This window comes from Cibotium barometz, chromosome 20 (genome assembly GCF_041138505.1).
Source record: "Cibotium barometz isolate CiBa-2024 chromosome 20, ASM4113850v1, whole genome shotgun sequence".
NCBI lineage: Eukaryota > Viridiplantae > Streptophyta > Polypodiopsida > Cyatheales > Cibotiaceae > Cibotium > Cibotium barometz.
The window spans coordinates 17,864,749-17,880,081 of record NC_141065.1 but is presented as its reverse complement, the minus strand read 5'-3'; the positions used below and the strand labels follow the sequence as shown (position 1 = coordinate 17,880,081).

General features: G+C 46.4%; 1 protein-coding gene across 4 annotated transcripts in view; it reads right to left on the bottom strand.

The window, feature by feature from the left end:
- Positions 1–14,930, bottom strand: part of LOC147627611 (uncharacterized) — a 73,868-nt gene extending 58,938 nt beyond the window's left edge. For 3 of the 4 annotated variants that reach the window (XM_086814519.1, XM_086814522.1, XM_086814521.1), the window contains exons 1-3: positions 14,779–14,930; positions 14,555–14,636; positions 14,377–14,449 (exon numbers count right to left, since the gene is read on the bottom strand). In XM_086814519.1, the coding sequence (XP_086670645.1) occupies positions 14,377–14,449; positions 14,555–14,614 (133 nt within the window). In that variant the 5' untranslated portion in view covers positions 14,615–14,636; positions 14,779–14,930. The remainder of the gene's footprint in view (positions 1–14,376; positions 14,450–14,554; positions 14,637–14,778) is intronic. The other variant, XM_086814520.1, reaches the window with a different exon arrangement.
- Between the last annotated feature and the right edge of the window lie 403 nt (positions 14,931–15,333).

Sequence of the window (15,333 nt, the reverse complement as noted above, 5' to 3'; positions counted from 1 at the left end):
TCATATTCAGCCCAAGGTAGTTTCAAACGTATGAAACATATGAAACAGCACAAGTTTAGTACGTGGTATAGAACGTTGCCGACCGATGAAGTACGTCAAAAACGTTACGTACTTTACAATGTTAAAATCATATATATGTGTGTGTCTGTGTGTGAGAAATTGGTCAAGAAAGCTCGAAGTCTATATCTAATATCCTTTGATAGACAAGGACTGATGTGTCAACACATGTCACATTCTAGCATTTCAGCCTATCTAAGAATTTCAAAATTAGCACTCGCAACATAAACAATGTCGAGACATACCCAAATACACCATGATTGGAATTTGACAATTCAAGCATATAGTAGAAACAAATGATAAGTCAAAATCAAATGACAATGTCACATCTGTCTGATGTCATGAGCGCAAACGGGCTATACAAAGCGATCACCGAACATAATAAATAGAAAAAAGGACACGGGGAAAGAAACCAAAACACAAATGTTTTTTAAGTTTGAAACGTTACGTTCAAAGTCCAAAAAGTACTAAATAATAAAAACAGGTTTTAAATGCAACCTTGTGAATGAGGGACTTTACAAAAAGTTGGATGCCTTACAGGACTTCTGCACTTAGCGGGACCTCTCTGTTAAGCTTGGTAAAACCAAGGTAATCGTCTTCAATACCTCCCGCCCCTTCACATCCAGATTGAGCTTCACACAAAGGGGATCCTGTGGAGATTGTCTCATCCTATGTCTACCTTGGTGTCACTTTCAATCACCCACACTTCACCATGCTTCCCGCAACACATGCCAGAGTGACACGGGGATATGCAACCTCGAGCATACTTGAGCCACAGTGCTTCCACGGAGATTTCCACGAGCCCAAGAAAAAGGGTTGGCTTTTTCGCACCGTCGTCACACCAGCCTTGATGTATGGAGAAACCTTTTGGGGGTCAGATTTTTCCAATACTGGCACCGAGTTGACAGGCCCCAAGTCACGATGTTCTCCTTTATGATCCACAGCAAAACCATCAATCCCACACCACATATCCTGGCAAAGTTTGTTGCAGCCCCGATGGTAGTGGATGCACTTCCAGACAGTCACATACCTCCATCGCATCAGTCACATGGATCCCCACAGGTACCCGAGGCTTGCCCTGGAGTCCTCAAGCCACCTAGCACTCGAGGGCCACTCTGGAGTATGGTATACCAACCAAATTATCCGATTAGATCTTCTCAACCACTGCACATGGATCACACCTTCGGAGCTCCCAATGAAGATGCAATTCTGCAGAGATCACTTCCTCATGCCCACTTAGGATGGATTCATCCAGCAACCAGGCTACCTAAGTGTTCACAAGTCCCATGCAATGCGGATTGCGATCAGCCAGATATGGGTTTCATCCCACCGCCTCAATGTCACGTGCATCCCGCACTTGGATGCCACGTAGACATATCTGTACAGAAGGTGCAGGACCTGGGATGGTAAACTGGTCCCATGTGAGCCCAGCATAGTAATAGGGGACGGAGGGGACGGAGGGCCGGGACGCAGAAACGTCGTCCCGAATCGGCGAGGCGTTCCGACACGGTATGGGGACGGAGGGGATGCCTCAAGCACCTGCGTCACAAGGGGATGCCGTCCCAGGAACGGCAGGACGGGCAGCCGCTGTCGGGGACAGGACCGGAACAGGACGACGACAAGTTTTTTTCCCGTTGGTTTTTTGCGCCCTTTTTATTCACTTTTTTTCCGCCATTTATTTCACTTTTTTCCGTAGTTTTTTTCACCGTTTTTTTTGCCGCTTCTTCCCGTTGGTGGCTGGCAGCTGCCCGTTGCTTTCCTCCCGTTGGCATTGTGCAATGTGGCTGGCATCACCCGTGACCCGCACCACCATGAGCCTATAAGGCTTGAGCTCTCCTCTCTGCCACTCTCTCTCTCATGGCCAGCCACCCCACTCCCTCTCCCCACTCTTGAGCTTAAGGCTTAAGCAACAAGCGCTCTCTCTCTCTCTCTCTCTCTCTCTCTCTCTCTCTCTCTCTCTCTCTCCACCGTCGCCTTCTCCCTTGGCCGCCCCTGCTCACCGCCGCCTTCTCCCTGGGCCACCCCTGTTCGCTTCTGTCGCCGCCTTCTCCCCACTGTTCTCTGTTCGCTACTATCGTTGTTCGCTGCTCTCTCTCTGTTCGCCGCCCACTGCGCCTTCTGTTCACTTCCGCTGCCCCCTCTCTCACTGTTCGCCTCTCTCCTCTGCCCTGTGCCCGTCGCTTCACTCTCCGCCCTCTCTCTCTCTCTTCGCCGCCCACTGCGGCTTCTGTTCGTTGCGCTGCTGCCCCCTTTTCCCCATCCACCCTTGCTCAGGTCCCCCAAGGCAGCAACATAACTCTCTCTCTCTCTCTCTCTCTCTCTCTCTCTCTCTCTCTCTCTCTCTCTCCTCCCTGCTTGTGGGAAGGACTGCAGAGTGATATGGAGGAATGGCCCCGAGTCTCCAAGAGAAACTCGAGGCCCTCGAGACGGCAATGAAGGCACTAATCAAGAAGAACAAGAAGACACCCGATTCCGACCTCAATGAGGAGGAGAACAAACTACACCGGCACATCATGGCTCTTGAAGCACGGGTCACGAACCTCGAACAAGAGAACACCCTACGCACCTTAGTTGTAGGGTAGGGTTGTAACCCACCTCCACGCAAGTAAGGGCTTGCACCTCATGGGGGTGGGGTTCGTGAAGAGCAACCTCTCAAACAGTCTAGCAATTTGACATGGCCAGCAAGAAAACCTTCTCCGAAACCCTTATCTCCCCTCCTACCAAACCCAATGAAAAACCATCACCATGGGAGCGGTACCTCCTAAGCATGATTCAACATCTTCAGCAAACAAATTCAGCCTTGCAAAATGAACTACATCAGACAAAACAACATCTTTCAACCCTGGAGAAATAGATTAAGGAACAACAACACGAAAAAGAAAACAGGGAGGAAATCACACAGGTAAATTTACTTGATCCACAGCCTAAAGAAATTCTCATTAAAGAAGTAATATCACAGATTAATGAAGAGAACGAGCAGCAATGGATTGCAAAAGAAATTAGGGTGGGTGGTTTGTCAGAGGGTTGGGAACAGGTGGAGGTATTGGAGGACGAGGAGATTGGGAATGATACTTATGTCCCGGAATGCGAGATTCTACAAAGAAAGCTATGCAAAGCTATCCCTTTCATCGACATTGGAGATCCCTCAGTGGCAATCAAAGGAAAACATGTGGTTTTGAGGTACGCAGATATGAAAGACAAAATTAAAGTCATGAAGCAAACAAGGTCACTTAAGGGAACGAAGGTGTGGATGGCAGATGAACTCACAGCCACACAGCTGAAAAACAGGAAACAAGAACTCAATAAAGTATACGAAGCAAGGAAACAAGGAAAATGGGCAGTCTACCGTAGAGGTAGAGCTGTTATTGCAGATTTCAGGACAACCAAACATGGTAGTAATGAAGAGTAGCTGCTAGAGAAATCCTTCATGTTATCTAGGATTCTCCTACTGTCATGTAGGGAATTTGAACTATTTTTAGTTTTATCTCTATTTTCATTTTGTTGCCCCCGAAGTGGAATGTAATCACATGGATGTATCTGATTATTCCTATAGGTCAGATGTGGCCTCTAAAGGATGTTAATATAGTTTTCTTTCTTTCTTCTCTCTCTCTCTCTCTCTCTCTCTCTCTCTCTCTCTCTCTCTCTCTCTCTCTCTCTCTCTCTCTCTCATGTATACCATTTTATACCCCCAGTATGGTACAGGATGGAGCTAGCTAGGTTGCATATCATGATTGTATACTCCATGCATCTAGCTTTGCATTTCTCCTAGTAGTAGAGCTCCATCCCCTGCACACCCAGATTCAGCTTTTTTTGTTCAGTAACTTTTCATTTTGTTGGGATGACAGAGGATACCCCATACAAGTACTCCGATTTGTCTCATAGGCCGAGTTCGGTCTTTTGGAAGACGTTGATAAAATCTCTCTCTCTCTCTCTCTCTCTCTCTCTCTCTCTCTCTCTCTCTCAACTTTACTTTCACCCTCTGTCATGGCATCTTCTTCACAAGCAACCTTCGGCTCCGCACATTGTGGTGCTGCTAGAAGAACTGATGGTTGGTCATGGTGGGAAGAGGTTAACGCCAATCGCCCTGGAAGTGGAGGGGGTTCACACCCGTGGTCTTGCAAGCTTTGCCCCTATAGGCGGACGAGTGGGTCAGACAAAGTGAGAGCCCACCTTATGCATGAGTCCGGGCACGAGGTTCGATTTTGCACGGGAATCACATCGAAGAAGAGAAGGGAGCTTCTTGAGCGCATTGCCGGGCATGAGGCTTTGAGGGCTGCAAGGCCGGCACGTGTGGCTGTGGATCCTACAGCATTTGTGACACCACCTGAGGGGTCTATTTCAGGGTCAGGGGGTGCATCTACCACATCTACACCACGGCCACATGGTGTAGGTTCCTTTGCGATGCCCACACCCGCGCGGCGATAGAGTACACTTGAGGAAAGTTGGGATCCTAAGAAGAAGGAAGAGGTTGATACAACTGTGGCTCGTTTCTTCTTCCATGACCATATTGCTTTCCATATTGCTAGGTAAGCCTTGACTCTTCACTCTTGACATGATTTTTCTAAGTTTCATTCTTGAAAGTTCACTTGTTTCTTTTTGTAATCAGATCCGAGTACTTCAAGGCTATGGTGAAGAGGATTGGGGGGTATGGTCCAAACTACACCCCCCCCCCCCCATCATCGGAGTCTCTGCGCACCACATTGCTCGACAAGGAGAAGCGCCTTGTCGAGCAAGCTGCAGAGAACACAAAGCGGCTATGGGCAAAGAATGGAGTGTCACTCATTGCAGATGGATGGAGTGACACACGAAAGCGGTCCATCCATGGTCTCGTTGCATATTCCCATGGCGAGATGTACTTTATTGCTTCACATGATGTACTTTATTGCTTCACATGATGCCTCAGGGACAGGGAAGAGTGCAGACGTGCTTGCAGTAGAGTGGGCAAGTGGCATTGAGCTCATGGGCCCAGAATGTGTGGTGGTTTTGTTGCAGATGGCGAGGCTGCAAATAGGGTAGTTGGAGCTATTATTGAGGGCATGTATCCACACATGTCTGTGTCATATTGTATGGCAATTGTTTGAACAATCTTTTAAAGGATATTGGAAAGATGTCATGGATTGAGCCAATCATTCAAGAGGCCAATCAAATGGTCACATTTGTCTTGAACCACCAGTTCGTCCGCCACGAGTTCTTCAAGAAATCAAGGCTCTCACTGCTCAAATACTCAAGACACCCAATTTGCCTTCAACTTCTTGATGCTGGCCCGCTTGAGGGAGTGCAGTGGTGCATTGAGGCAGCTCTTCATCAGCGACGAGTTCACCACTTCTACATTGGCTTCGAAAGCCATAGGCATATTATGCACGGAGCATGCAGAGAGCACTTCCTTTTGGGAGGATATGAAACGCATTGATGCTATGGTGAGGCCTATTGTCCACTTGTTGAGGCTTGTAGATGCTATGTAGCCATGCATCGGGAAGGTGTATGAGACAATGGATAGAATGATAGAGAAGTTGCAAGAGTTAGAGCCCGATGAGCACAGATACGAGAAGATTCGTTCCTTATGTGTGACGAGGTGAAACTCCTATACCTCTCCTATGCATGCAGCTACATATATGGTGGACCTTGAGTTTCAGGGTAATGGACAGGAGAGTGACAGAGAGGTCAGTGATGGTTGGAGGCGTATCTTGGATCGTCTAGTGCCAGATGGAGGCATTAGGCGCAAAATCAGAGACCAGCTTGCTACATACAGGTCCTTTCGTGGTGCTTTTGGTTGTGCGGATGCACAGGAGGATAGGTTGGAGGTTGGGGCTAGTTTGTGGTGGGAAGACTATGGTTCAGATGGGCCTGAGCTGCAACACTTGGCTATCTGCATTCTCAGCCAAGCTGTAAGCTCCTCTTGTTTAGAGCAGCTTTGGAGTTCTTACAGCCATATTGCATCAAAGAAGAGGAACCGCCTTGGTATAGAAAAGGCCAATGATCTTGTCTTTGTAAGCGCAAACTTGCGAATGCTTTGCAAGGGTGCGACTACAAAGGCAGATCCCTTTACTCAATGGGAGATGGAGCAGGAGGACGGAAATGAGCAGGTGGAGACACAACAGAGCCCAGAGGATGATGCCACTACCTTTCAGACTGGTCATGTAGGCAGCCATGATCATGACGCCAGTACTTCTCATGCTCCAGCCTCCGATTGAGCATTGCAGGCTCTATTATTATCATTTAGCTATGTTTCATTGTTTTTACTTTTGAGTCTTGACTCAGCACTTTATGTGCATTGTAGACACTAGTCTTTTGTTATTTGATAGTGATCATCATTCCATGCTTATATTGGTTTGAACTTTGTCGGTGTACTTAAGTCTTATTAGCGCCTGTTCGGTGTTTGAGCCACGTATTGTACATTTAAAGTGATGCCTTGAATGTTCAAAGTGTAAAAACATAAATGTTATTTTATTTAGTGTTCTTTGTAGTCAATAAATTGCATATTCCATAAGCCGTCCCCATCCCCCCGTCCCCGTTCCCTAATTTTTGTCGTTCCCCGTCCCATGTTACTATGGAGCCCAGTCCGGGACAAGTCAACCAAGGTTCCATCCCAGTCGTCCGAGGTCAGGTGTGCATTGTCCTGCACATGAGTCCAAGGTCAGGTGTGCATTGTCCTGCACATGAAACAATGCCAGTCCGCGCTGTGAGTCTCCCTCTAGAATGATGTCAGTGATTCTGTGTATCTGGTATGGTACTGGATGCCAGATCATTGTGTAGATAGTTAGGGTTTGCATATAGGAAAGGGACCAGGCCATAGGGCTACCCCAAGTACTTGTGTGGGCATGGGGACAGTGTAAAACCACCCCCATGAGGGCAAAGAAGGTCCCGACTGTACCCACCAGCCATGGGTAGGCCACCAACCATGGGTAGGCCATGGAGGACTGTAGGACAGCCCTAGGGGCAGGCCAAGGGTAGCCGACTCGTTATCCAGCCCTAGGAGGGGTGTAGGGCAAGTATGGGGTAGCCCATACAGGCTGCCCAGCCTCCAGAACAGTGAGTAATCAGTGCCCAGCCTCCAAGGCAGCAGGCGCAGAGTGCCCAATCACTTTTATCCATGCGCATAGGTGGCCAAGCCAAGTAGGAAAACAGGCGCAGCATTTAATGTGATTTAAAGCTGTTTTATTCAGTCGTGGGCTGAATATATGACAGCGGATTGCTATAATACTGGCCGACTGCTACACTAGAGTAGTATAAATACCAAGGCCCAAATCCATTTGTGTTATCTCATAATTCACCAAGAGCCAAAGCTGATCAAAGGGCCAGGACAGCCAAGGATTAGCTAACGCAGAAGGGGTGAAGGACTGCACGTCAAGGGCAGGGTTATTTCAGCCAAGAAAGGTCAAGTTTCCTGTATTTTCTGTTCAGATTTGCATAATAAAGCAAATACACCATTCGTGGTGGGGACCCTACAGAGGGTATTCGGGACCCAATACTGTGTCCTCTTCTCCCTCTCTCTCTCTCTATTTTTCTGCACATCTACATTCAGTTTTGTGCATTAATTCCATCGCGACAAGAGTGCTGATTTCCGAGCATTGAAGTTACCGATCTCCCCTGAAGCTTCCGCATGTTACACTCAAAGTGGAGACGTAGAGCTGAGCGCATCTTCAAAGAGCATTACATGTTGCTGCCCAATATACTATGAGATCCACAAGAGGTTTCACTTGTGTTTCATGAGGGGTTTGGTCCACTCTCCACGATCATTAACTTCCCAGACCAGCGTTGCTTAGGGCTCTTCCTGCTTGAGCTCAGCAGACACAAGGACACTTTCTTGAGAGAACTTCAATCCCAACCACCCCGACACCTCCCTCGCCGGCCAACCATCACTAGTCTCTTTCGGACCCAAGAGGTGGACACCCATACAGTGGATCCCACGGACCCACCACGGGCTCTTCAGACCCACCTCGCCTGAGAGGAGTTACCTAAGACTGGGCCTCCGCATTCTAGAGTGCCCAACACCCCCGGCCCCTTAGACGTCGGCCACAATCCCCTCATCAGCTGTTACGACCCTGTGTTTTTCCCTCTGGACAAGCAGGTGGGCACACACATGGGATGGACAGTGTGAATAGGCATCAATTGGATGTGAAAAGGAAACTCATGTTGGTGGCCAGCTCAAGTGTGAAAGGGGACAAAAAGGGACTTTAAAATTTATAAGGTTTTTAAACCTTTGATGGCTTAAAATATTAATATATTTATAAGCATGCGTTTTGCTGTTGCTTTTGGCGTTTTTTTTATGAAAAGCGTATCGCCTCTTTAAAAAAGGGCGAAGGGTGGCGGATTGGAGGTGTGTCACCGTGTGGAGTCGTCATGTGGTCGCCGTGTGGTACAGGCAGCTACCAGGGGGCTACGCGAACATGTGGAACACGTGGCTGTACGTATGTGTACCAGGCGGCTGCGTGTACATGTGGTACCGATGAAGCACTGCTGCGCATGGTCTGCAGCTGGTGCTGCTGCGCTTGGTCTGCAGCGAGTGCTGATGCGCATGGTCTACAGCAGGGCGCTGCTGCACCTAGGCTCCAGGCAGGTGCTACTATGCATGGGCTCCAGGCAGGCGCTGCTGCGCGTGGGCTACAACCGGGTATGGCTGCGCATACGGACTGCATCCAGTCGGGCAGCCAAGCAGGTGACCAGGTGGCTGCGCATGGGCTACTGCCAGCAAAAGGTGACCAGGTGACTGTGCGTAGGGGCTGCTGTCAATCGGGCAGCCAAGCGGGTTTCAGGTAGAGGTTACACGTGTGGAAGACCAAGTGGCTGTGCATATGGGCTGCAGCTAGCAACGGGAGCCAGGCAGATGCAGGCGGGCTACATGTGTGAAAGCAGCCAGCAGAGCCATATCCAGGCGACTCTTGGGTTGGACAACACGACTCTATCTCTCTCTTGGAAGAAGGTGAACTGAAGGAAGCACCGAAGGGCTAAAAGCCAAGGGGTCTCTCTTCGCAAGCAGGTTTTGTTTACGAGATTAGGATGCAGAGGATCAAGCTACATTTGCACAGGATGATGTTCTTGGAAGAGATGTGTGTTGCTCTTCGACTTGGACCTATGTGTATTCAGGGATTGCTTGACACGTCCTCTATCTTTCTCTCTCTCGGTTTTTGGCACCGTGATTGGATGGTGCATATGTGGGTTTATCTGTCATGGAAACATGACATTGGTTTTCGAGAGGAAACGGGACTATGGTTCGAGGAAACTGGCCTATGGTTTATGGATACAAGTCTATGGTTTATCGGATACAGGTCTTTGGTTTCATATGGAGAACATGTCTCTGGATTCATGTGGACAGGTTCTAGTTTTCTCGAGGTTACATGCAAGCTGTGACTATAGGGAGGACATGTGGTCTGGTTCAACACTACTGCTGTTCGGGAAAGGGTTTGTGGGATCCATGGTTGAGATGGAGAAGACCTTTTCAAGCAGGGAGGTGTTGTACAGGTGTGCCTCTCCCTGGAATGCTTTGCTCTAATAGCAAGAGTTTTCTTTTGGAAGTCCTAGGTGAAAAGCTATAAGGGATCCTATTGGTAGAGGATTCGACAAGTTGTAATTTGTACTCATATTTGATCAAGTAAAGAAATACCGCAAGGGGCGCCACCACGTTTTGGGGCCAATCGGTGTCCTTGTACTATTTGCAGGAGCACTCTAGCTCCCCCTGTTTGTTTCCTTTTCCAGGTGCCCATGGGTGATGAAGTGTTTTGTGTGCAAGTGTTTGTTTCACCGCCTGTCAGATTTCTAAAGGCCGGTTACATCAGCTCCACATCGAAGGCATGCTCCACCACCATCAAGCTACCTTCCCACATGACATAGCAAAGGGAGACCTCTCGGCCATACTTATTAGCCCCATGCTTGATATTTTCGAGAGTAGTATACCATCTATTGGGGACTGATGCTCCTCTCATGTTCCATGTTCCTGGTATTCCATAACGAGATTCCATGGACAGTTTCGTATCACCTCAATGAGATAGCTACATTTTGTTTCTATTTTATTTTTCGTTCCATGATGAGATATGCCATGGGCATTATTGTATCACTTTGGTCTCATAGGCCCATTGGGTCTTTAGTAGACGCGTAATATATCTTTCTTTCTTTCTTTTCTGTACTATGAGATCAGAGGGAGATTTCAATGTCTATTCACAGAGGGCTTTGGACCCTTATCCCGGATCATGGAGTACCCACATCAAAGGTGCCTTGTCTCTTCCTATTGGAGCTCAACCGCCGTCATAGAGTCACTGCTCAGAGATCCTCGGCCCCAACAGCCCTCCTCTCAGCTTACTATCACCAGTTTTTTCCAGCCTAGAGGGGTGGATAGGGAGGCACCAGAGCCCATCATAATGGTTATGGGAGCCTATACCACAGTGCCCCCTAGCAGCATGAAGCTCCCTATGGCAGGTGGAAGACCACCATGGTGGAGATGACGAGCACAGAGAGAGTGAGAGAGAGACGTGACAAGCTCAAGACATGAAGAGAGATTGCACGACTCAATGTATTGATTTCATAGATGTAATGGTTCACCAAGTACAATGCTTTTAAAGTCATCTAGGCTCATCTACATGACATCATTGCGTATGTCAATGTAGATATAAAATATCTAGATATTTAGTGAACCACTCTACGAGTGGGTTCACACACACTAGCACACTCGGCCTTTATAGAGGTTGTTCACACACACAAATCATAAAAGATGGTTCTTCAACTACACACACGAAAACACTACAAGGACTCATTCACATGTAGAAGCTCCGACACCCCAACAATCCCTGCTTCGAAGCGAAGGTGGTGAGACCCGAACGAAAAAGAAGGTTACTACATTCTAACCCCATCACATGTTGTGTCAGAGCCGACTCAGCACACACAACTCCTGTCATAGTTGCCAGGCGTTTCATGAAACACGTTCAAAAACGTTGCTTTCAAATCCCAAACGTTTCATACAAAGGCGGGGGATATAACATTCGGAAGCTTCGTCGTCAAACTAGTAACTTCAATGCTCAAATTTCAGCAATCACTCACGACGAATATAACGCACAATACTGAAGAAGATGTGTAGAAAATAGAGAGAGAGAGAGAGAGAGAGAGAGAGAGAGAGAGAGAGGGGGGGGGGGAGGGAGGGAGGAAGAAGAGGGCACGGTATTGGGTCCTAAATACCCTCTGTAGGGCCCCCACCACGAATGGCTTTATTACAATGATGCAAATCTGAAAATAAAGACTGAATCAAGCTTGACTGCAATGTTCACCTTGGTTAGGGCACTCCTCTTGGTTGTCCTTGCCCTTGGAACATGGCAACCCTTTGTGAAAAATGAGATGAATTTAACGATTTCTTGGCTGGGCTTTTATACCCCCTCCTAGCCCTGCTCGACCAGCTCTACTAGGGTTGGTTTGCTAGAAATTCCTCTCAATTTGTATAAATAGCATTAAATGCTCTTTAAAGTGGTCATTTCACACTGAAAAGTCCACAGATCATCTAACATCATCCCAGAGGGAAACTCAGAGTACGGACTGGCACTGCTTCATGTGCACGACAATGCACACTTGACCTCGGACACGAAGAGTGGAACCCTAGCTGACTCGTCCGGATTGGGCTCACGTGGGACCAGTTTCCACTCTAGGTCTTGCACCTTCTTGTTCAGATATGTCTACGTGGCATCCAAGTGCGAGATGCACATGACATCCCCTTCTGCTTAACTTGACGGAAGCTGCATAGCCTCCAAATAGTCCATTAATAAAGCCAGATAGTCTTCAAAGAATTCTTTGTCAAGCCATACTCCTTGGTGTGTCCCTCGGTCCTGAAACTTCGTGAGAAACTATCTCTATTTTTGGCTTGAGCCATGCTTGAAGCGGTGCAAAAGGATCTGTTCTGAAACTATATCTTTCACTTCTGAAGCGATTGGACTTGCATATGGTTTCAGCCAACTGACATGGAACACATCATGCATAGTCCAGCTCGGAAACCTCATTAATCTTTCTCTGGATGGGAAAAGGTCCGAAGCTCCTAAATGATAAATTTGGGCATCTCTTGTCCACCTATTTCAATCTTTGCTTCATGATCCAAAGATAAACCCAATCTCCTTCCGAGAACTTCACATCCCTTTGGTCTTTGTTGGCCTGTCGAGTGTAGGCCTCCTGCGCTTTGGCCAACCTGTCTTTCATTGACTCCAAAATTTCCTAGTAAGACTCTGTCATTCTCCTCACTCAGATACTGAAGACAAGGTTCTGGTCAATAATGACTGGAATGGTCTTATGGAATCCTGCCAATAGCTGAAGCAAAGGAATCATTCAAAATAGCTTGAACTAAAGGCAAATACGATTCCCACTTACCTTGTTGATCGTGGACATAGCACTTCAGCACATCAAAGGCCAACTAGTTGTATATTTCTGTCTGGTCGTCAATTTGTGGGTGAAATGCACTAAAAATTTTCAATTTAGTACCAAAGTTATCAAACAATGGCCTCTAAAAATGACTAGTAAACTTGGCATCTCAATCTGACAATATGGTCCTAGGGATCCTGCCAATCGAGTACCAATGCCGAATGAACAAATGGCCAACGTCTTCGGCGGTCACATTGGCCCTGCATGGGATAAGCATAACAAATTTGCTAAATCTATCAACAATAGTCAAGCACTGAGTATTACGCTTACTCGGACTGGGAGGCAAATTCGTGACAAAGTCCATCAATATATCTTGGAAAGTTCCTTCGGGAATTGATAAAGGCTGTGACAACCCTATCTTCTTCCCACAAGCAGCTTTCACTTTCTGTCAAAAGTCACGTTGTTGAACATGTGCAAACCAAGGTCACCACCGCGAAACGTTTCACTACTGAAACGAAACGTTGCTGAAACGGTTTATTTTGGAACGAAATGTTTCAACTCGGGCAAGTGGACAATGAAACGATAGACCAAAACGATTATATACATAAAATCTTAAGGCTGGGGACCCAAATCTGAAATTTCACATTTGGGTCTTCAATTGGAGGGAAAAAGTACAATGTTCCCCTCCAATTTAAGCATTTCATTCAAACTGAATGAAACGCGTTTCATTACACCTAGGCCTCTCGTGTCATAATAGCTCTCCAATCACATAATGCAACCGAGGTAGCAAGGCTAACACTTTAGTCACCCTACTGCCTCCTAACTGGGATAAACCAGAGATACGAAGCCTTTTATAATTTGAAGACACACAAACATAAGTAAAGTTAGATTTTAGGGATATGATGAACTTGCTGAACCTGCACTAAATCTTCCTATTATTCTTCCAATTCTGTGCTCCCACAAAGGCCTTGTCGTAGTCAATACTATTGCTGCTGACTTGCCGGTCTTCTTTGTTTCTTCTATCCTTCTAGAGGAGCAAGGCAACAGAATGGGTGGAGGTGGCCAAAAAGTAGAAATCTGTCCAACATGCAAATGGCATTATGGTTGCTATGCTAAATGAGACGTGTAGACAAGAGAGAGCCCTCAATGTGAGGGTCACTGGGTTGCCCACCGGAGCCTCTCCAAGATGGTGCTAAGTAGTGTAGACAGATGAAGGTGGAAGAGATCCCTTTTATTGATGCATGGAGAACCGGCAATGACAGAGAGAGGCCTCTCCCCTCTCCTCCTCAAGTTCTCGGATGCCCAATATCATCGTGCTTTTCTTACAAAAGAAAGCGGCTCTACAAGAAGGCACCAAAATTTACATCAAGAAATGATCTTATGATCTTACACCTCGATGGGTGGAGCACATGAAACTTGGGATGGTGCACATAATGCAAGCACGGAGGGCAGGCAAATGGGCAGTCTACGGAGACAGTCGTATCAGGGACCACAAACGCACTGCATATGGCCAACTTGAATTGTAATGGGACATTGTAATCTGATCCTAGAGCCTAAGAGAGGGCTACCCAAGGTACCAGGTTACATATGGGAGTCCACTTATAAAGGCCAGACACAGACCTTTTATTACCCTTAGGGTACTTTTTATGGACACTTATTATGAGGACACAAAGTTCAGTAAGCCATGAGTTCATTTTCTCTTATGGTACGGCCAGGATATGCCTATTTATGACTGTCCTTGTTTTCCAACGGCTGCCTGTTTGGTACGAGGGAAGCTGGCTTGGGTGAACTTATAAAGAACAGAAATGAGATGTGAGGTGAGAAATGAGTGTTCATCTCCGAGCTAAATTCAAGTTATAATAATGTCAACCTGAACTTGGGTTAATAATTGAGTTTAAGCCTTACGTCAACTGATGTTAATGAAAGCACTAGATACTGGTAAGGCTTAGTATTCAATTAACCTAAACTAATATTGGGAATGTCAGTTTGGCTTGCCTTTTGATTTCACCTCTACTTTGGTGACGTTGGAGCCCGGCAAGAGCTTTCTTCCCACCTTGTGCTTCACTTTCTGAAGAAATTCATCATACAAACAAAGTGATATTTTAAAAACAAAAAACAAAAAGCAAAAAAAAAAAACACTCAAAATTTGGGCGAGTGAGAGAGATTTGAGAACCTTAAAGTCCACCCCGATGCCTCTTCCTTTTTGCTTTTTCTTTTGCTTCGCAGGAGCCATGCTGATTGTGTGCGATCTTCTTCTAGAATCGTACACAATACAGTAGTGTAAGGCTTAGAGTAAAAAGACAAAAGGAAGATGAAGAACGGCAGCCTTCCCCCCACTTCCCCCACAGAGAGAGAGCGCATAAAAACCACAGAGTGAGAGAGAGAGAGAGACCATACCCTTAGTACTCTCCTGTTCTGCCTCAGAGACTCGTAACAGCTAGCGAATGAGAGACTTCTTCTTTAGCGCGAGCGAGGGATGCTGCTCTGCGGGTCTAAGAGGGGAGAGAGAAAGAGAGAGAAAGAGAGAGAGTGCTTTTCAAAATAGGTATAAAAGTTTGTTTTTAATAATTAAAACAAATAAATAAAATTTCTTATCAATAATTATTTAGTATCAAGATATTTATTGGCTTATAACCTATAAAAATAAGAGTTCATATCAATAATTATCGAGATATCTCATATTTGTTTGTAAAATCTTAGCTCCTAATGCTCATTTTGGAAGTTGTTGAAATTAACAACAATTTATCAAAAAATCCCTTTTAAGATTATTTGGATTCACTTCTTTGTTAAAGAGATACAAAATCGTGATTATATTGAAAAAGGGAGGCAAAGGGAATGATTCTCCCAAACGAGGCATTTACCCCCCCTCTCTCGAATTAAAAAATATTTGTGGCAAGACCTTGCACACAAAAGGTAATGGATTAAGGAATGGATTAGCTTGCACACTCGGGC